At 43.7% G+C, this 21333-nt stretch overlaps 7 protein-coding genes across 7 annotated transcripts; 4 read left to right on the top strand and 3 right to left on the bottom strand.

Annotated features, from left to right (window-relative positions):
- The first annotated feature begins 1301 nt into the window (after positions 1–1301).
- On the top strand, positions 1302–5642 carry EAF02_002274 (uncharacterized protein). Its single transcript, XM_038898322.1, has 7 exons — positions 1302–2029; positions 2086–2135; positions 2199–2926; positions 2978–3262; positions 3312–4169; positions 4218–4902; positions 4954–5642. The coding sequence occupies exons 2-7, from the start codon at positions 2088–2090 to the stop codon at positions 5077–5079; spliced, it is 2730 nt and encodes a 909-aa protein (XP_038762014.1). The 5' UTR covers positions 1302–2029; positions 2086–2087; the 3' UTR covers positions 5080–5642.
- A 2119-nt stretch (positions 5643–7761) lies between these two features.
- Positions 7762–9669, top strand: EAF02_002273 (uncharacterized protein; the record flags this gene model as incomplete). The annotated part of the gene is made up of 1 exon (XM_038898321.1): positions 7762–9669. The coding sequence occupies one exon, from the start codon at positions 7762–7764 to the stop codon at positions 9667–9669; it is 1908 nt and encodes a 635-aa protein (XP_038762013.1).
- Positions 9670–10424: 755 nt separating this feature from the next.
- Positions 10425–11905, bottom strand: EAF02_002272 (uncharacterized protein; the record flags this gene model as incomplete). The annotated part of the gene is made up of 4 exons (XM_038898320.1): positions 10425–10780; positions 10832–10939; positions 10992–11566; positions 11640–11905. The coding sequence occupies 4 exons, from the start codon at positions 11903–11905 to the stop codon at positions 10425–10427; spliced, it is 1305 nt and encodes a 434-aa protein (XP_038762012.1).
- A 278-nt stretch (positions 11906–12183) lies between these two features.
- On the top strand, positions 12184–12758 carry EAF02_002271 (uncharacterized protein; the record flags this gene model as incomplete). Its single annotated transcript, XM_038898319.1, has 4 exons — positions 12184–12274; positions 12328–12362; positions 12420–12477; positions 12547–12758. The coding sequence occupies 4 exons, from the start codon at positions 12184–12186 to the stop codon at positions 12756–12758; spliced, it is 396 nt and encodes a 131-aa protein (XP_038762011.1).
- A 1456-nt stretch (positions 12759–14214) lies between these two features.
- Positions 14215–15355, bottom strand: EAF02_002270 (uncharacterized protein; the record flags this gene model as incomplete). The annotated part of the gene is made up of 3 exons (XM_038898318.1): positions 14215–14920; positions 14982–15215; positions 15276–15355. The coding sequence occupies 3 exons, from the start codon at positions 15353–15355 to the stop codon at positions 14215–14217; spliced, it is 1020 nt and encodes a 339-aa protein (XP_038762010.1).
- A 646-nt stretch (positions 15356–16001) lies between these two features.
- Positions 16002–18074, bottom strand: EAF02_002269 (uncharacterized protein; the record flags this gene model as incomplete). The annotated part of the gene is made up of 4 exons (XM_038898317.1): positions 16002–17119; positions 17171–17757; positions 17807–17903; positions 17951–18074. The coding sequence occupies 4 exons, from the start codon at positions 18072–18074 to the stop codon at positions 16002–16004; spliced, it is 1926 nt and encodes a 641-aa protein (XP_038762009.1).
- A 1954-nt stretch (positions 18075–20028) lies between these two features.
- On the top strand, positions 20029–20848 carry EAF02_002268 (uncharacterized protein; the record flags this gene model as incomplete). The annotated part of the gene is made up of 4 exons (XM_038898316.1): positions 20029–20031; positions 20405–20497; positions 20550–20734; positions 20809–20848. 4 exons carry the CDS (start codon positions 20029–20031, stop codon positions 20846–20848), a joined length of 321 nt encoding a protein of 106 aa, XP_038762008.1.
- Positions 20849–21333: the final 485 nt, after the last annotated feature.

Below are 21333 nucleotides of genomic sequence, written 5' to 3'. Positions count from 1 at the left end.
TCCCTCTTCTCATTTTCCAATACTATTCTAGAAACTCTTATGGAGGGGGGAATGCCTCGCGAAGCCTCGATTCAATTACCTACTCGCTTTTGTGCCAACTTCAAGAGTACTAAAAGGGATATGTATACAGAGAATACATACATACATACATACATACATACATACATACATACATACATACATACATACATACATACATACAGACATACATACATACATACATACATACATACATACCTATAGCCAGCTACAAGCTCGCTACATGATCGCCATCTGCTCGGAATGGTTAACCGAGGAGTTGCTGTTTTACCTCTCCGGTGCGATTTCGTCAGACGTGTACGAAAACGTGATCGCGTGGATTTGTGAACCGTTTGGGATTTGGGGGGGAGGGGGTGTACGTGTGGGGGGAAGGAAAGTGAGGAAACTAGTTTTAAGGTTGTGACAATATCGCATTCGTTTATTAGTTGGTTTTAGGTGGGTTTATGTATGTAGGTAGGTAGGTAGGTAGGTAGGTAGGTAGGTAGGTAGGTAGGTAGGTAGGTAGGTAGGTAGATATGTGAAGAGGCGGGGTGCAGAAGTTCTGGAAAGATGCATGGGGGTTGTGAGATGTTGTGGAATGGGTTCAGATGTAGATGGATAGAGAGATGTCATGATGTGAAGTTGAGGTTGTGTTTACACTTCGAATTCGCATGGGTGAGATATGTGTGGATTGAGGATGAGGGTTGATCCCTTCTTGCGTAAGGTTTAGATTGTAGTATGAACTTTATAGAGAGAAAGAGAGATGCCGGGTGGAAAAGTAGAAATATCGAGAAAATGTTTGTTTATACTAGGTACTTAGGTAGCGTGTGGCTTTCTCTCCTAGTTTGCATAGCTAATAAGTCTCGTATGCTCTAGAGCTTTGTTTCCCATTCGAAGATGCTCATGTGATTGACACGTGATATTAACTTTTTTTCTCGTGTATCCATACATTGCTTGCACAGCAGCAAGCACCACACATCGAGTTCCCAAAAGGCAAATGATCTTCTTCATGCTTATATCAATCGGGCGTGAAAGGTTTGAGAGTGACGGTATGAACAGTACGAACAGTACGAACAGTACGAACAGTACGAATGAAATGAATATTACGTAGCTGAGTAATTGATTAGTCGTAAGATCTTACATTGATTTCCAAGTAGGGCGCCCAGCTACCTAGTACTGTTGCCTAGTATGTATTGTATTGGATTCTGCACAGTTCGAACATCCCCCCAGATTCTTTTTTCTTCTTCGCTTGCTCGCCTCACTTCCCTCACCATGCAATCCAACGCAAAGCCTCACTCTCACTCTCACTTAGCACAGGATTCACACCTTTTTTTTTCATTTCTTATCTTTTAACTCAACCTTCACTTCACTTCACTTCATTCTTCAGGTATCATCATATCCAATACATGTCTATCTATGATCATAGGAAGAACAAGATCAATCACTTGATGAGAATGAAAAGCTTATCAATAATTATTTCTCTATTTGTTGGTCTTTTTATTTATTAAACAAGACTTCATTTTCATTCATTGGTTGTCGTGTCGCACTCTTTCTACTTCGGAATCTCTCTGTTTTAATGCCCGATTCTCTCACCGAAAACCACTCACTCACTCACTCTCACTCATCAACTCTCACTCATCAACTCTCCCTCATCACATCACATCTAGCACGCGCACCTCGTAAGCATTTCGATCGCTTGCTTCTCCATTAGTGTCGCATATACATACATACATATACATTCAAACTTTTGTATTTTGCCTCATTACTCTCTTTGGAAATTTTATTTCGCGAACCATTTTCCTTTCCTCGTCTACATACAGTACTCCGAGTTGTCATTTGAACCATGATTCATGATTAAGCGTACGGGTCATTTGCCCTGCGTATGCGAACGTCTTCTTTGATTTCTCTCTCATTGCTTGCGGCTCTTCTCACGTCAAATAACATTCTGTATACTTCCAAGACTGTGATATATTGGTTACATCCCCTACATCTCTTCTCATATCTATCGCCGGTCTGTTATATCGGGTTGAGTGGATGCGTGTCAGAGTATTGACTGACAGCTAATAGCAATGTCGATGCATCCAAGCTATCCCCGTAATGGGAGTTATCCACGCCATGTATGATCAACTCCTCCCCCTTTCAACTTCTTCCATGAGTTTTGTTCTGATGGAAAATCGTAGTATTATCCCTCACCTCCTTCCATGCACAATGCTTCAGATTCCGGATATGGTTCTACACGAGGAGAGATGGGTCCGCCATCATTAGATTTTCCACCTCAACCTATTGAGATTGATCTGAGTAATTCGAGGACCCTCCCAAGTCCTTCCCCTTCTTCTTCGGTTGCTTGGGAGCCAACATTGTTTCCTTCTCCTCATGGATTTCCTGATTTGAATTCCCCATATGGACCAATTTCTAGGATGCAACAACTGCCAATGGATCGTGCGACAGGCCAGGCTCCATTACTCCAATGGTATGCCGATAATGATGGACCTTGGTACCCCAAGACAATTTCAGACCCCATCTCTGAGGAGAGAACAAATATCAAGGTTCGTTCAAGTAATCGTGCACCCGTTGCTTTTGGAGGGCCGTATCGTCAACAGGATCCCTTGGAGAATGGATCCTTTCATTTCGGTGGCCCACCACAATCAGATTCTGGATATGAAACCAGAAGGAGCCATGGAAATACTTCAATCTTTAGCTCTGACATTAATGATCGCGATCAAGACTGTCAAAGTTTAGCAGGTCATGTTGCAGACTATCAGCCTTTTCAGGGCTTGAATGAAGCATTGCAATCTCGCGAGAATAGGACACCCGAAGCATGGCCAACACATCTTCCGGCTTCTATCAACTCGCCAGGTCTGTTCTGTTCGACCTGTCACAAATCCGTAAAAACAAAATCTGAGTTGAAGTCCGTTCCCATATTGATCTGCCATGATGAATCAATACTAATTTTTCATAGGAAGCATGATTTACGACATAAAAAGCCCTTTGTGTGTAACTATCCAGGTTGTGGAAGAACTGAGGGATTTAGCACAACCAACGATCTAGATCGACATACAAAGAGCAAACATCCCTTAGCTACAACCTCGAAGGCGGAGTCGATAAAAAAATACCGCTGTGTTGTACCCGGGTGTAAGTCCAAGGATAAAGCATGGCCACGACTCGACAACTTCCGTAGTCACTTGAAACGAGTTCATTCGAACGTCGTTCGGTTGGAAGAGAACTTTGAGGAGATGATACGACAGTAGGTCTGAGAAGACTTCAACAACATTTGTAGGACTAATATTTCTTAGGGCTGAATTTCTGGAACCCTCAGGTTTGCCTCAAGATGCCCATCTTTCTGCAGAAGTGTCTACCCACGATATCTCGCACAACAGGGAAGTTAACGAATGTTCACCAAAAGCCCAGGATATCAAATCCAATTGGAAGCCCGTCTATCCAGACTTGATCCAGGATTTAGTCACTCCAACGGAAATTCCAATGGAGAAACCTCTCGTCGCAGATGTGAATCCCAGTGGCACTGCTATCCCTGGACCGAACAATCCTCCCGTGGATCCACATACTAGAGATACCATCCAACCATCGGAATTATTCCGGAATCCATCAGAGGTTGTTAACAAAATCTTTTTGGAAAGTGATATCTCAACCCTAGTGGGTACAAAGAGTGCATTGGATCGTAATCTTGATCATGTAAGCCGTGCCCCGGTGGAGAGAAATCCATTACCACCTGCAGGTAAGGCAACTCGACATAGTAGCGTCTCAGCCACCGATGCGACTATTACCGAAGCAATTAGAACCGCATTAGCAGAGGCAAAAAATCCATCAAACGTTGGTGCATTGCCGATGGGACGGAAAGTTTTGCCTAATGGAAAATCTCCCCCCGCTGATTCCTGGGGATCCACAACAGATAAAGCTGCATGCTTACTAGATGGATTTAATAAGTCCACTTCTTCTACAACAGATGATTCCCTGGACCAGGAAAAAGCCGTTGAGGTTTATAAAACCCTTCAAAAGTTAGGTTACATTATTCAAAAGGATCCAAATCATACACCTCGGATACAAAACCCAGGATCTGCTGCCAGCAACAAGAGTGAGAACCAAGTCACTTGTGAGGTTTGTAAAAAGTTCAAAGGAAGACCTTGCGAGCTGAAGTAAGCTCAAAATCTATCTCTTACATCACTGTTACTAATGATAAGTAGGAAACATATGAAACGGCACGAGAGGCCTTACGGCTGTACTTTCTTGGCTTGCAACAAAACCTTTGGAAGTAAAAATGATTGGAAACGACACGAGAACTCGCAACATTTCCACCTGGAGACCTGGCGTTGCGACAATGAGAAACCCGAAGGTGGAGCATGTGCGAAGGTCTCTTATCGTCGTCAAACCTTCCAAGAACATATAAAGAAAGAACATGCTATCATTGACCAAGATGCTGTTAAGATTAAGGTCGATGCTTGTCGTATTGGCCGTAATTGTCAGGCTCGTTTCTGGTGTGGTTTTTGTAAGACGCTTGTTAATCTTAAGAAAAAGGGTCTTGACGCCTGGATAGAAAGGTTTGACCACATAGATAACCATTTCATGGGGCGCCACGGACTTCAAAAACAAAGCATTCAAGATTGGATTCCAGTTGATAGTGACAAACCCAAAGGCGACGCCGTCAGTCCAAATCCTTTAGGTGGATCTTCACCTAAAGATGACCATCAGGAACATTCGACCGATTCTACAGATGACTTTGGTAGGAGCTCACTAGAATTTGTCGGCAATAAAGGAACCTCATCTGCTTTGGTTGGTCAAGAGCACAGAGTATCAAAGAAACGAGAACGCAACGACGATGAGAGTGACAGGCCATCAAAGTATACAAAGATTGGGGAGATTGTTTATTGTGTACGCGCTCTTATTTTACTGTGCCATATGCAATTGCTAACGTATTCATAGTGTCATTGTGCAGATGATCTAGGACGTACTCTTGCTCTTAGTCCCAAGTGTACTTCCTGCAGTCATGATTTTTGTAACGAGTGCAAGAGCGATTCGATTGGTAATTGTGAAGGTCAAAAAGTCTGACATGCTCATGGATATTGTTTGAAGTTTCTTATTGTGGTTTGTTGACCACTTTCATTTGAGAAGGGATAATTGTGTAAAACTATTGGGTCTACGATGTAATTGGGTAGGAATTCGAAATACTGGGAAGGAAGATATCCAGGGATTTTTTTCTTTGGCGTTTGCAAATTTAACCTTATGGTAGAAAGAAAATCTTTTCCATGAAATCTAAAGGTTAGCGAGGGGCACAGTACTCGTAAATTGATTTTTTGGACATAGTACATCTATGATGGTGGGAGGTATTGAGTGACCGTGTTGAATAACCATTCCAATGGTTGGAATACGATGTTTTCAGCCGCAGTGATAACCGCTTTCCAATCCGGCCCATGAAGGAGTTATCTCGCTTAACACACCGAATAGATTCTAGATGGTGTAGGGCAAATAGTGCTCATAGGATAATTTAGAATGCTACAGTTGTAACAACTACCCAGGATCAAGGGCAAAGCCACATCATATGCAACTTTCCCTCCACGTGGCGCACCCTTTCTACGACGTGAATACATGTGAAGCTAGACCCCTTTGGTTCACCGAGTTTTAGGGTGGAAGAGTGGTTTGGACATGTATGTAGGTGAAGGGCGAAGCAATCGGAGCCAAAAAGTGAGGCTGCATATATGTATGTGTATCCATTGTCTGTATGTGGAAGGAGGGGTATTCTTGATTCCTTAAGGGATATCTTCATGGGCGTTGAAGCTTGCTCACAGGGCATTGTTGGGTTTGGTGTTGCATGCATGCGGAGATCTTGAAGATAAATTCATATGTGAGCAGACACTACTCGGTGGCATGGGAAGAAGATGTGGAATCTTTGTAAACACGACTTCTTCATCGCACTCGATCTTCAATGCGGATAGCCGAGTATGTGTAGCATTTGAATGTAGATTTGGGTGGAATTGATGCGATAACTGTGGAATGGGGTGAAATGGGCAAGAACAAAACCAACCCCGATTGATCTAACCGACGACCCAGCGAATTCACGAACGAAAATGCATGTTAAACGCTTGATTACACCAATTAGATCGAGATGCATTAATTGCGACCGCGATACAGACTCGGTAAGAGACGTATTTGAAATGGTCTCTGTTATCATTTGGGGGCTGTTTTCAATATCGGCGATTGGGAGGTTGGAGCATTGGATGGTGTGGGTGGGGGCTAGAGTGCTGACACCTATAGAAGGAGAATGAATGGAATGAAATGAGAGAAAATTAGAAAATTAGAAAAGGGGAAATGGGAAATGGAGAGGGAAAGGGAAGGGATTGGATCTTCTTGGCTGTACAATGCATGCTTTGAAGCAGAAAACGAATGCGAATATTGTGCTACCGCAAATTCTGGAGTAAAAGCTGTCTGTACTGTCGTTCTTTCTAAGCGAAGGCAGCGGAAGAAAACAAAGTTTCCCCAATAAACCCGATCGTATCGAATGAGAATTTTATTTTGTGACGAGAGAACTTTCTCAATTGACGGAACGGCTTGTGGATTCTATTCAAATGACGGCTAAAACAATAATCATCATTCTCGAATTTTGAAGAATTGACGTCGAGGTCTGCCTAGCGGTCGCCTTGTCCGCCTTACACCATGTACAGGGATAATTTTGTGTGCCATTGGTCCTGATGTGGAATTCATGTTGGGAGGGTAGCAAAAGGAAACGAAAGAGCGATGAAATGAAAGGAAATGTATGGAGAGCTCCATCTGCACGATTGACTAGCTCGGTCGGGTCTCCACTCGCATCATGATTCAGAATTTCGACATGGGGAAATGTTTGAGGTGATATGCGGTGCCCTGCTTCAAGCCATCAAGGAACATGAGGAATGATGAGGGGCGCAGCACAGGGAGAGTCACCGATCTCCAATACTTTGGATGGGCTCAGGGGGTATGCACGCCAAAGTCGGCGTACAGAGACGTTTGAATTATGTGAGGAGATCCTTCACCGGCCTCCTGTGCGGCCTACCCTTCTTCTCACCATGCGGCTCTGTGCTAAATTGCACATGAATTTGTCGGTCCCAGATGGTACACATATGAACTTTTGTGGAGGATATGTTGAGGCTTGGTCCACGTACATTAGAGATTTGTCGTGCCGTTTCTGGTTTCTTTGTTTTCTTGTATCATCTAAATACATCATATCTATCACACACGACAACTGCGCCTATCGGTCTCGCTACTTCGCCTCAGACTTTCCTCAAGTCTCAATATCTCCATATCCGACTATCGACCAGTGGACTTTTATGACCTGACATTTTCAAATTCCTGATTGTGTTTGTGCATAAATAAAACAAGAGGTCGTGTGAAAAAGATTTATTATTGTTTGTTTGTTATTTGCAAAAGGATTTGTTGGAAGTCGCAGCAAGGTGGAGATACTCGAATTACGTTTGTGAGTTCTGTTTGTTCTGTTTGTTGTCTCTCCTGTCCTGTCGTCTTAATTCATGAGTTTATTTGGGCTACACGAGAAACTCATTCCCGCAGTAGGATCAATAAGAAAGCAAACAATTATCAGCTCTATTCCTTCCAAGCTTATTGCTTTGTATCTCTTTCTCTTCTAGAAGCTTAGCTCCACCCTATCTCTCCAGTTTAGGATTGTGGGGGCCAAAAGCAAAAAGTAACCCGAAGACGCATCTATATTGGCTATTCGATTACTTAAACTTATATTATTTGGACATCATGTCTTACGAAACTTTACCTTACTCGACTATGGAACCACCTTTCTTCCAGGAAAATAAATCAAACCCTCAATCTTTCCGTCATGAGGATTTGATGGACATTGAAAGTTCTTGGATCCAGAACATCGATCCACTTCTTCGTCAATCTCAAATGGGCTCTCCGGATTTCGATTACCGTCAAGATTTACCACAGCAACCTTTACAAAGATTCATCACAGAGCCAGGACGAGCTCTCTTTACTACTGTTCCAGCCATGTCTCACTTTGATAGCTTCTCCAGACCACCTCACAGAGCATTCGAACCCGTTAGTGTCTATCCTCAAGCTTCTCGAACAAGAATGATATCTCCTTCTCCTTCCCAAGAGCTCTCTTCCAACTGCAGTAGTGCTCGAAGTCCAGCTACCGAAACAGATTGGTATCACGATGGATACTATTCCTCTCAAGGCCAAGATGATTACACCCTACCCAATACCTCTCATACTACTTCGCAAAACTTCTCTGATTTATGGACATCACCACAAATTCTATCCGGACAGCCCACTGGATATCCATGTGTTAACCTTAGTGATGTTCAGGCATTTGCCGATCCGCAAGAAATCAAATTCGAGACCGATGAAACATATGTCGATTATGCGATCCAAGCATCAGAATCTGGGAGTCACAAATTAGCTTCTCATATATCACATTATAGAGATGAGGGATTGGGAGCTTCGGTTCGAGATGCTGCATCTCCTCGAGCAATTTCTATTCAAGCTTCGAATCATGACAATACATCTACAATTTCTAATGCTGATATTGATATTGATGCAGAAGGCGATGATGTTGATATAAACAATAATGGGGAAATAGATATGGAAACAGAGATCGATTCCGAACTACTACCCCAAGATGGAGACATCGAAGAAGAAGACGAACCATCAGACACAGAATACACTCCCCGTCCTGCCACGCGCAATCCACGCAAACGCATCAGCACAACTAAACCATACTCTCCCCCCACCTTAAAACGCAACCGCATATCCAAATCCTCCACATCTGCATCTAAATCCTCTTCCAAACTCTCTTCCGGAGGTTTCTCCTGCAAACAATGCGCCTCCGCCGGCTTCAAAGATACTCCCACTCTCCAACGCCACATCGCATCCGCGCACACGCGGGCTTTCATCTGCGTCTTCAATTTTGCCGGATGCGATAGTACCTTTGCTTCGAAAAATGAATGGAAGCGACATGTTTCTTCTCAGCACCTCAATTTGCAAGCTTGGGTATGTACTCTCGGATCCTGTGGTAAGGTTCCGCTGAATTCGCACTCACACTCGGGGTCTGCGATGCGGAAAGGGGTGGAGGGGAGTGCGCAAGCGCGTGGTTATGGGGAAGTCAAGGGCGCGGAGTTTAATCGGAAGGATTTGTTTACGCAGCATCTGAGACGCATGCATGCGCCGTTTGAGGTGAAGAGGAAGGGGAAGCGCAATGGGGAGTGGGAGGAGCGGGTGAGGGTTTTGCAGAGGAGTTGTGAGAGGAGTCGACGAGAGGCGCCGGAGAGGTTGGGGTGTCCGGTGAGGGGGTGCGCGCAGCGGAAAGAAGGGCTGGGGGTGTGGTTTGAGGGGAGAGGATGCTGGGATGAGAGGATGGAACATTTGGGGAAACATTTGGAGAGTGCGGCTGGGGAGGGGGGAGTGATGAGACAGGAGGATGATGGGCTTTTTGTCGAGTGGGCGGCTGAGCAGAAGATTATTGAGAGGGGGGGGAGAGGGGAATGGATTCTTTGTGCGGGGAAGGGGGGGCATGGGTGGGCGAGGAAAAGAATTGCGGCAGGTTTGGATAGGAGTGAGGGGAGAGTGGTGGGGAGATACGGGGGAATTAAGGTGGAGGGTGGGATGGAGGAGGATTTGGATGCCGAGGGAGAAGATGAGTAATGAATGAGTGATGATGGTATTTGAGGGAATGGAATGTCTCTCTCCCTTTCTTCCTCCCTTCCTTTCTCTTTTTTTTTTCTTGAAGTGTAGGATTGTGAAGGATATGAATTTGAATTTGAATTTCCAGCCACGCAGGCTCACGAAATACAAAGTACGAAATACAAAGTACGAGGTAACGAAGTACTCAAAACGAAGTTATGAATCATAGTTACGGATTATGGATAACCTCAATGCGGCGTTACATTCCCACCACCATATTTCTTTTCGTTATATTTTCCTATTTCTCGGGCTGGGGTTAAGAGAATTAATTAATTAGATGGTGTTTTTTATATATGATGTTCTGTCCTGTTTTGTTCTGTTCTAACATAGTGATAAATAACAATGATGTATTTTCTTTCTTCTTATGGGAGCGGGAATGGGATTAGTTACCTGTGTTGGGTAGACCAGGTTAGGTTCGATCAATAATGAATTGCTTAATGCATACCGATAGCTTGATAGGTATCTGTTTTTTGCAATCTGGATACTGGAAAGTTTGAGTGAATTGTAGAAGCATGACGTGTTGAATTTGCTACTCTGTGCACAGCGACAAGGGAGTTGAATTGGTATATTGATATTTAGGATGTACTGTCTTGCAATGTGGGTATCCATATGAATGAAGCATTGGAGGGTCCAGATTAAATCTGTGGCAAAAGGCAATACTCTTGCTACCTCTCAAAGACACATCATTATTTCAGAGTAAGCCTCTCCAGACTGACTCAACCCCTATTAACAATCTCCTGTCTACCGACAATCTTCGCCAACCTTTCTTCACTCTGTGCCTCTCCTTCTTTAAACCCCATCGCACTCGCTAAGCTTCTCGCTTCTTCATATCTTCTCCTTGCTTCCTTGATATCCCCATCCATTTCTGCGAATTCTCCTAGATTATGTGTTGCAACAGCACACCCGAGATCACATTCTTCAGTTCTTTCTGGGGGTGCTATCTTGGCACAAATTTCTAGGGACTTGGTAGCCCATGCGCGGGCATTTTTGATTTGTTGCGAGCGGGATATTATGGGCTGGCCTAATTCAGATGGTGGATTTTGTTGGGCCAGTGAGATAGAAAGATTGTTCACTATAGAAGGTGGTTAGTGGGTGGCTTTGGGAAAGTGGAGACAGAACAAACTTAGAACGGCTGTGTGGCAGGTAGCTGGAGTAGAAAGTGCGATAGCTTGGAGAAATAGGGGTGCGGCAAGGTGGTGTTTATCGGTTGCTTCATAGTGATGTGCAAGAGCTAGAAAGAAATTAGCTTGATCCGAATTGACGTCTTGAATGGAAATATAAACCTTCAAAAGTTCCGCCCATCTCTTCGTCCGATAACCAAACCTCTTCTCCAGGTCTGATTCCCTCTTTCTGTCTCCTCATTTGTTCTTTTAATATAGTCTCCACCGCATATACCAAGCTTTCTTCAGCCTTATCTGGTTGTAAGACATATTCCCCGTTGTATAAATCAGCAATTTTGACACTAATCTCTACCATCCTCCTCAGAACTCTCGTCCGCTTGCCAATATTCCTCTCCAAATCTCCCAATTGCTCCATCCATTTCCCACAGTCATCTCTCATAATTTCGTAAACACCAATCGCCTTATCATAGGCTTGAATTTTCTCCAACAAAACACAAACGGATATTTTGATTCCGAGATACTCGTCAGAAAATGGATCCATACCCATCTCATCTGCAACTCGTAAAGCCTCTTTGTAATATTTAATAGCATTCTTAGGTTCAAGAGACATGTTGGTGTAGTAAAGGGCCTTTCGCAGTTGCTTTGCTACAGGTTCGGGAAAGGCTTTGAAACCGTCGATTATGTATTTATTATACCACCAATTGATATATCCTAGACAGAAGACTCCGAATCCTATACTGTATTTGCAAATGCTGTATTAGCACTGCACATCAAAGCCGTAAAAGCGGACGGATATGAGGTGTAAATTACGCTATGGTAGCTCCGGTCATGCTATATGGATGTGCTTTAAAGAGTATTTTGGCATTCCTCGTGAATGAGCCTTTGGAGCGGTTAACCTTAGGTTGTGCTCCTCGTGTAGATTGCCACCTCTGCTGCTGTGCTCGACATGGTACGGAGTTTCTGGTAGCAGGTCTACTGGACCTTGTAGCTTGCACTCGTTGTTGACGAAGACATTGTGATGCGCGATTCGAAGCGCCGGCAGACCCGAGTGAGGTTGCGAACCTTGGTGTAAACATTTCGGGAGCTGATTCTATAACAATCGCACAATTGAATATGGAAATCTAGGCACAATTGTCGTTCGCGCAGTTTATGAAGCTTTGGTCGTCCGGGAGCTTCATAAAATTAACGATTTCCTTCCTGCAAGACATTTCACCCTAACCAAAACCCCTGTCTCCCGCAATGCGCTAACCAATGAATGACGCTACCCCACATCATGGACGAACGTCAGCTTTCTGTTCCATCGCAATATTTCTTTTCAATCAAGCTTCACTTCTTATAACACGCTGTATTCAAAATGGCTGGTAAATTCGAACCTAAGACTCCTGTTACTCTGAACCCACCAAAGTACGATCCTATTTCGGTGGAAGAACTTGCAAAATGCAATGGTAATCACGACCTCTTTGAAATCTCTAGAGATGAGGGGCTAACATGTTGAAAGGTTCTGCTAGCGATAAATGCTATGTTGCAATCAAGGTACATTCTTAACTTTGCATGTTTCACACTGCAATGCGCAAAGCTCATAAGACCTAGGGCAAAGTCTACGATGTAACAGGAAACAAAGCATATCTTCCTGGCGGTGCTTACAATGGTATTTCTTTCCAATCCCTTTTATTCAATTTCGCGTGTTCTCCCACTAATCTCTCTTCTACACTTTCAGTCTTTGCTGGCCACGATGCTTCCCGCGCTTTAGCCAAAACTTCTACTAAAGCTGAAGACGTATCCTCGGAATGGTTCGATCTCGATGATAAAGAGAAGGGTGTACTCGATGACTGGAACACATTTTTCTCGAAGCGATACAATATCGTCGGTCTCGTAGAGGGAGCGCAGAACTTGGATCCAAATGAAAAAATAGAGGGTGCCTCGAGTTGAAAGTTAGCGGACGCATTATCGAAGTTATGAGAGTTGGACAGGTTGCGGTGTGAGATTCAGACATGAAATTGAATTTAGCGAGTTATGATTTGAGCTTAGCAGGCGAATCAAGTTTTCATTCGGTCTTGCAGGAAATACCTTTAGAGGGCACCTCGGTATACTTTATCAGGAGGTAGCCGGTCGAGAGTCAATGTCTGGTATACCATATAATTTCTAATTTCCGGTGCTCTGAGAGCCATCGTCACTTCAACTCGATTGCTTCGCTACCCAAGCATCAGGCTGTATACCCCTTCAAAGCCTATGCTCTCCATAAGTATCCCTCCCTCTACCCCAAAATAGTCTCTCCAAAAAACATAAAACGAAATCACAACCACCATTCTTTTAAAAGACCAACAAGGTTAAAGCACTCAAAACCCTTGCCATTCTCTCATATTGGGCAGGAGAAGAGCCCTATCAAAGGAAAACACCATGCAACACTCCTGGTCGCTACACTACGAGGAGTCGTTATTCATTACTTTCCGACTTTGCTTGTTCGCCAACGAAGAATCCATTCTAGTAGTGAGGATACAGAGAAACACGCCCCCTACCTACTCAATCTCAGGAGAGCAATGAATCAATTTTCTGTCATTTGTCTGCCTTCTTTGTCTTTCCCACTGTTTCAAATTTGTGTTTATTTTATTTTGGTTATATGGAGATCGATATCAGAAAACATGACTTGTATTTGTAAAGTGCGTGCGATGCTTCGAGTTGCATGAACTTTTTCTCGGTCGATGTGATCTGATTAAAGGAAACTAGACTAGTGCGAGAATGACGAGAGGTAGAGGAGTGCTAATGCCGTAAAAGGATAGTGCTGATAACGGAGCGCAGAATGTATGGGTGGTTATGGGTGTTGGTGCACTCAAGAATGTATATCATTTCTCAGGATTAAACCGAGCAAAGCCTGTTGAGGGGAAGAGACGAGTTCGATGTTAGCAAAGCAAGATCCACCCCACCTCGTGTCCTAAATTAACCGAGCCAGAGATGTAATGATATCATAAATTTGACATAGTTTTTATATTTCCTAGATAATGTCTCCAAACTCATAGCCAGAGAAGACTATCCAACTAATCCCACTACAACCTTTGCCCATCCAGATTCCCAACAACCCCATAACTCCTCGGATCAAAAAGCAATGCACAAACATAGGTATCCCGAGTCAGCCACGCCTCAAACGCCTTCCCAATGCATCTCAATACTAGAGAAGATTATGTTGGCACGGTCGAGGATAGATGAAATCAAGGAAGCGAGCGAATACGAATGCAAATCTTCTTCCCGCATAGCTAAATATATGTAACTCAGTCCCTAAACAATTCGCTGGAAACGTGCCGCCGAAATAAATATTCAAAGACGATTGACTGAGAATAGACGTTCCATTCATGCCATGCAGGTTTTCATATTTTCACTGCACACAAGGCAATCATTTCTTCAAAACGGCATCGTACATGGTAAACAGAATCCCAATGCCAGTCCCAACAAGCGTGCTCTGATAGCCCCCATAAAGTGCGGAATTAATTCTTGCCACGTGCTCAAGGTCCACGAGCCCACCAAGAGTTGCGCCTTGGCCGTAAACTACGAATGTTATAAGTCCCTTTACAATGTTGAATGTCAGTGGGTCAAACGAATAATGTTTGCTTCGCGTGCTTGGTTTGCTTGTCAGATTGTAGAAGTATGCTGCAAACAACGGAAGTAAGAGACTTGTGGATAGCCATAGAGCAAAGGGGCCCCAGAATGACGTGGTCAACAAAAGGAACAGATCCGGAATTTTGACCGCGTATTCGGAGGTATTCAGGTAATGGAGCGGGGGAATTGTGAATGCGTATTTGTTTTGCAAAAGCTCTGGTTGAAGTTGTAGTGCCTCTGATAGTAGCATGATGAATTCAAGGGCCACGACGGTTGATACAGTTTCACGAGCAGTCTCCACAGCTTCGACTATACCCAAATCCTTGTAGTATTCATTTGCTTTCGCGCGTAAAACTGCCGTGCGTCGATCGATAACATCTGCGACAACGGCAGGAGATGGTGGGATAGGGACGTTTGATGCAAATGTGATCGCGTTCGCGCGAGGAGTTTGTGTAAGAGCAGTACTAGAGCGCGCAATTGCTCTTTCAGATTCCGAATCATCACTACAAAAGTGTTAGTTGCTCTTTCAACAAAGTAACGCGCTTGGCGCGTCGCAACACGTACGTAGTTTGGTTTCCGACCTCCGAAATTTCTGATGCAAGTCTAGTTCTGCGTCTTAATGATCTTTTTGTGTCCATTTCCTCGTGGGCAGAGGATGGTTCCTTTTTCACAGGTGAAGCACCGGATCTTCTATTATAGTATGGTATGAGGCGCGTCTCGTTAGCTAGCTGCGATTCATTTTCAACCAGGTAGTCTTCGAGCGCAAGCTCAAGTTCTGTCTTCTTGATACCATCGATACTGAGAGAATGGTCAGTGACTTCTGTTGCAAAGCTGGTGAGATATGTGGGTGTCGTATACTATTTAAGTCCAATTGAATCCGCAAGCTCCATCAAATCCCCCTTTCGTTGCGCCTTGATCCAATTTGCTACCCCGGACATGATTGTATATGATGGCTGCTTCGCGAAAGAATGCGATCGTGGTAATTATATTCGATAAGTGTTTGTAGAATGGTGCGGGGATATCTGATGTCTGCTTTTCGGGTTATCGTGCGAAGTTTGGGCAGATATTGTGGGGTGCCGAATGAGGAAGGAATCGCGTAGTGTGTCAACAAACAAGCGCTAGAGCTTTCACGTGATTAACTTAAATCTCTAGCTCAGAGTCGCAGAGTACTGTTGAAGATATCCTGGGTTGGATCAGTCTTGGTATGTTACATAGTAACTCTTTTCCAAATCTGCTGATGACCTCTGGGTGTTGAGCAACCCTTCTTTATGAAGTTCTGATCCTGTCGTTGTCATGGGAGATTCAAGGAACTCCTTGTAAGAATACTCGAGTCCTGGGAAGGAATATGCGCAACACTCGCTGCGAACGGATAGACGCGAACATCGTTTTCGATCAATTTTATGTCTGCAATGAATTATTTCCATCCCGTGACTTAATACATGAAAAGGACAGATGAAAGCGACCTTTTGACACAATCTCTGTACATGTTTGAGAGTGAAAGTTCTGAAATAATTTTTATTGTTATCCTTTCCCATTGCATCAGGCAATGACCATCGAGCAGTCTGGTATCATGAGGCTAAAGCACTAATCTATAATATTTACAAAGCGTTCCTCTCCCTTTTTTACCAGTCGTACCGGAATAAAACCAGGGTGAAGTTTCAGAGTGATGAGTGACGTAGCCCCTCTAATCGTCTCTCTTGCCTTCCTTTGCGCCTTACTATACAATTCCCTCTTCTCGTCTGCGGACATCCCAAAAACTTCTTCATCTGTAGCCCACTCATCGACTGCAAGCTCCATTGAGTACTTTTGCAAAACTACAGCCAGTACGCCCATGACCTCAACCTGGGCTAATCTTCGACCTAAGCAAGATCGAGCGCCATCGGAGAAAGGAATGTAAGAACCCCTGACTGGGCGAAATAATCCTTCGGAAGTGGTTTTCCCTGTGAATCCACCAAAATCATCATCCTCAGAGGAATCATTGGCGCTGTCATCTTTTCCTAATTGCTTAATGAGCCATCTCTCTGGTTTGAAGTCATCGAGATCGTTATTCTGCGTGGTGATTTTCGAGGGCTCAGTTGGCCAGTACCTAGGATTTCTATGGAGTCCTATCGTATTAAGGTTTATATGGGCTCCAGCGGGGAGAGTTATTTTCTTTCCATCAATAAAAATTGTTTGATCATGGCCTTGACCAACTGATTTAGGAATATTAACCACAGGAGGCATGAGGCGAAGTTGTTCATTGAGCGTGGCTCCGATCATACCACCCATGAGGACGTTTATATTTTTCTCATAATCCCAGGTCTCAGGAGATTCATCACCAAAGATTCTTTGCACTTCTTCTTGGACTTGTCGCTGCGATCTAGGGCTAATGGCCAGTTCTACGAGGCAGAAGTGGACCGAGTTCGCGGTCGTCTCATGGCCCGCGACCATCATGACGAAGGCATTTCCCAAAATTTCCGAGTCCGAAAGGGCGACTTTGTTAGCTTGGCCCTTCTCGACTCGGTCCGGCGATGATTTAGTAGAACCCTGCGCACTTGAAGGACCGTATGAACTCTTTACCAGGAAGCCCATAATATCCATACCCTCACCTTCCTTACTCTCCATAGCATCCCGAGCCTTTTGGGCAAACAACTCGTTCATGTACTGACCGAAGTTTTCAAAAGAATCTAGTGCTTTGTGGGCGGAATTAAAAGGCATTAACCCTGGGGACAAAATTAGTTCTCGTAAAAAACCAAGTTGTTCTTAGTACTTACTCAGAAGCCATTTAGGAAGAAATAGCACCCAGACTAAAGTCTCTAAAAGAGTACTCAAAGATCTCTCGAAGCTCATCGTGTGGCCTTCAGGCGCTTCATTACTGCTGTAAACGGATTCTTGTTCCTTGCTCCTCGCTTTCTCTCCTGGCCATAATAGACGAACCCCAAATCCAATCCTGCTTATAATGTGCAATGTAACTCTCATTGTATCAGTAGGAACTTCTTTCAAAGTCACATTCCCTCTCCCGTCAGGACCCAACCATCTTCTCAACATTCCCTGTGCTTGTGTACAAGATTCTGCAAACACTAGCGCGTTGTTCTTCTCAGTAAAACTTGGTGAAGATATCTTTCTATGCCCCCTCCATTCAATTCCTTCGGTTGTTACAACATTCCGACCAAATATCTCGAGAATACGGTACGATTGAAGAGGTTTGGGAAAGGCCTCTCGACGACTTGTTATCTGATGAGTCGCTTCTGCATTTGAGATAAATCCAAGGATTGATCCAGGGGAAACAGTTAAAAATGCATCGCCGTTTTTAGCAAATGGATGGTAAAGTTTCTCCCAGCACCAATCTGGTGTCATATAACTAGATTTTGTTAGAGTTGCCCTCAATACTGTTGGTTGTTATCACTTACTCAATCCAACTTTCTGTCCATGTTGTCGGTAGCTTTTTGATGAAAGGTAGCCATACACGATGAGTTATCAGCCAAAATGGATTATAAAGGCTAATCGCTTGAATTAATTAGTATATGAGGATCCAAAAAGATAACAGAACTCACGAGTGATCACATATGGCAAACCTGAGCGTTTCGCAGCTGCAATATTCTTTTGTAATCCTACTATGTTCGAATACACCCAATAAATTGGAAGTGTAGCCAAAACAAGAGTGAACAGTGAAATCATTTCAATGATGTGCAGCACGGTCCAATTTTATTGATGTAGAACAAGTACCGATGCAAAAAGCAAATGGTTCTACAGTGGATGGTAAGATTACTAAAATTCGGAAATATCAGCGAACAATAAGTATCGATAACATTGGAGATTGAAAGAGAATATCAATCTATTGTGTAGAGGGAAGGCAACTTCTCCAATGTTAAAAGGGGGCAGCAGCTAGCCATCATTATTAGATGCCACTTAAATACTACCTATCTAGTGGATAAGGGCCTAACCTCTCGGACGCTGGCTTTGCCGTTCAAACATACCTATGGAAAGAGAAGCCGCATTCACTGATGTTTCGACCAATTAGCGTTTCTAGAATGTTGGTATGATATTGACTCTGAATCTTGTTCCGATGCCCAAACAATGCAAAACGTCTCGAGTTTGGTTTTATGTGCATAGCAATTACTACCTACGGAGGAAGCTCGAGTCTCGAAATGCACCAGAACTACTGTGGGAGTTCATATATTGATGATAACCTCGCACATCCATTAAATAAAATGATTCGGAGAAATCCATTCGATATGTAAGCTGACTTCTTATTTAATATATGCAAGCTATCTTAGAGTCTCTTTTAGATGAATTTGATGTGGATTATTGAAAACAGTGAGTTTTGATTGATTTTGGCGAGGCAATTCGGTAAATGTCAAACAAAGCTGACCCTCATCGACTACAAGCCTGAGTACATACTGTAATTGCTAGGATATTGTAACGTTATGAGATGACAATTGGCAAGACGAGCCGGACGTTCGCTCTTTGATAGAGAGTACTTGGTATGAGAGAAAGTGACAGACATTCCTTTGCCACAAATGTAAAAAAAAATCTAATGACGTCCATGGTATTACACATTCCGTAATCTATTTCGAGTTCGTTTTCGTATTGCAGACGCACCGCCAATGACAAGAATGCCCGGATTTCGCGTACTCTGGGAAACACGTCACATCTTATTGGATGTTGTTCACGTTTCTTGTAGATCTCTGGCTCGCCGATGTAGCGTGCTTCGGATATCGAGTAACCGGCTCTTAACCAAAGCTTTGTTGTTTTGAAAAACGTGCTCAAGAACTTAATTGTTGAGACGGGTCAATGACACTTGCTTGAATTATCTCGTAAACCATGTTAGGTTGGCACAACAGAAAGTTGGCTGACGAAATAGATACCGGTATTTTGAGCAAAGTATATCAAAAAAATAGAATGGACATCTGAACGACAACTCGTATGGAGATCGATTTGCTCAAGCATTTGCGCATTATTGATTTAGAGTCCTGCAGATAGATATGTTGTTTGAGCGGAGTATAAGTCTTCACCAAAGAAATCTCAAAGCTTTCAAGTTGCAATAATACACCAATTTCAACGCCCGAAATAGACGTATCACAATGCCAACAGATCACGAGAAGGCTGACGATTGCATCTGGGCGATTGAAGCCGATCATTTGAAACTTAATGTCTGCATTCTCGATGACTTGGGGCTTTCACGGATGACCGCAAATTATCATTCTCTATTTGAGAGTCTGACGGTCTAGAGAGCCTTGAGATCGATCTTTTGGGGGCATTTTATTTCAATTGTGACTGTCGAGTCCTTTTCAATGCCCAAATAAAACGCGGCAATCAAACAATCTTTTAGACTTCGTGCTTGTGTTTTGGTTTTTCGTTTTGTTCTTTTGGTTCGTTCGTGAGAGCCTGAGTCGATATTTACACAAAAGATATTTTGATAAGATAGCCCTCCAACGATGTTGCGCTTGACCTCCTCATTTCGATCATGGCACGTGCATATTATTTACACGTGATCTGATTTATTCCCAAAGAGGTATGGCCTGGTTCGAAGCGAGCCCACCAAACTTCAGTTTCCCAAAATTCCCAGAAATCTGATCAACGACGATACTAACAACAATCTATCCCAGCGACCACCAGATAAATCGCCAAGATGGTACGTTATATTTCAGTTTACTGTTGAATTGTTGGGTTCATTTGAACCTCGGAGGAGAGGCCGCTTGGGACTGTTGGAAAGCGAAAACCCAGAATTTCGAGAGAAGATTTGCGACATTTCGATGGAGAGTGATGAACGATGAATGATGGGCTCGAATACGGCATCGGACGCAAATCAAACTATCATAAAGTTGCCGAGTGGACCATCTATCACTACTTGTTTCCGCAACACGACCACTTCACACGCGATTCCTCAGTACATGCTGAATGATGGTCAATTTTGTCGAGGAGGTGGCGGAATTATTTGAGGGCGCACTGTAGCAGAATAGTTTTATCAAGCTGGATTAAGGCTGACATATTTTTCTTCTCCGTAGGTCAACGTCCCAAAGACCAGACGCACTTACTGCAAAGGCAAGGATTGCCGCAAGCACACCCAACACAAGGTCACCCAATACAAGGCCGGAAAGGTACAATCATCGCCCGACGTGTCGAAATCGATTAGTTAACAGCTTGGATTAGGCTTCGTTGTTCGCTCAGGGAAAGCGTCGTTATGACCGAAAGCAATCTGGTTATGGTGGTCAGACAAAACCCGTTTTCCACAAGAAGGCAAAGACCACAAAGAAGGTTGTGTTGAGATTGGAGTGCACATCCTGCAAGACGAAGGCACAGTTGGCATTGAAGCGTTGCAAGCACTTCGAGCTTGGGTACGGAATCCTCATTTCATTTGCGTTCAGCAAATTGCGCAGTAGATTGAATTATGGAGCTAACAATTTGACAGTGGTGACAAGAAGACCAAGGGTGCTGCATTGGTATTCTAGATTTGTGCGTGCTACGACAATTCTGTTTTCATCGGGGACAAATGGGTGGGTCAAAGGATTTTGCGAGGAACATACACAAAACACTCAATGGTTGAGTGATGGGGCGCGGGAGAAAATGATGTGGTTGTACTCCTCGTACCTCATCCAAAGTTACCAAATGAAACATAGCAAAGTCTGCTGATGACATACCATTCTGGAAGTTTCTTGCGTGATATAGTGCTTGAAAATATTTGCAGCCATTTGCGTATGCGTGACTGGGCTTTACCATGGTGTTGAAGTGGACAATATGAATGCTTGTTATAACCAATTCTGTTTGCCATGCTTTATGCTAATGATGGGTGATTTCACTTGCCGCACATGATGCACGCACAGGTTTTCCTGATAGTACTGCATTTCAGTCTTGAGTACGGCCTAGACGCGTCGTTGCAATGCCACCTAGCTCCTAAGACTGGAAAACCGTAGCGTTTTCTCTAGCTTTAGCTTGA

The sequence above is a fragment of the Botrytis sinoallii genome (genome assembly GCF_014898435.1).
Source record: "Botrytis sinoallii strain Bc 23 chromosome Unknown BSIN_003, whole genome shotgun sequence".
NCBI lineage: Eukaryota > Fungi > Ascomycota > Leotiomycetes > Helotiales > Sclerotiniaceae > Botrytis > Botrytis sinoallii.
This window is presented reverse-complemented; position numbering and strand designations above follow the sequence as displayed.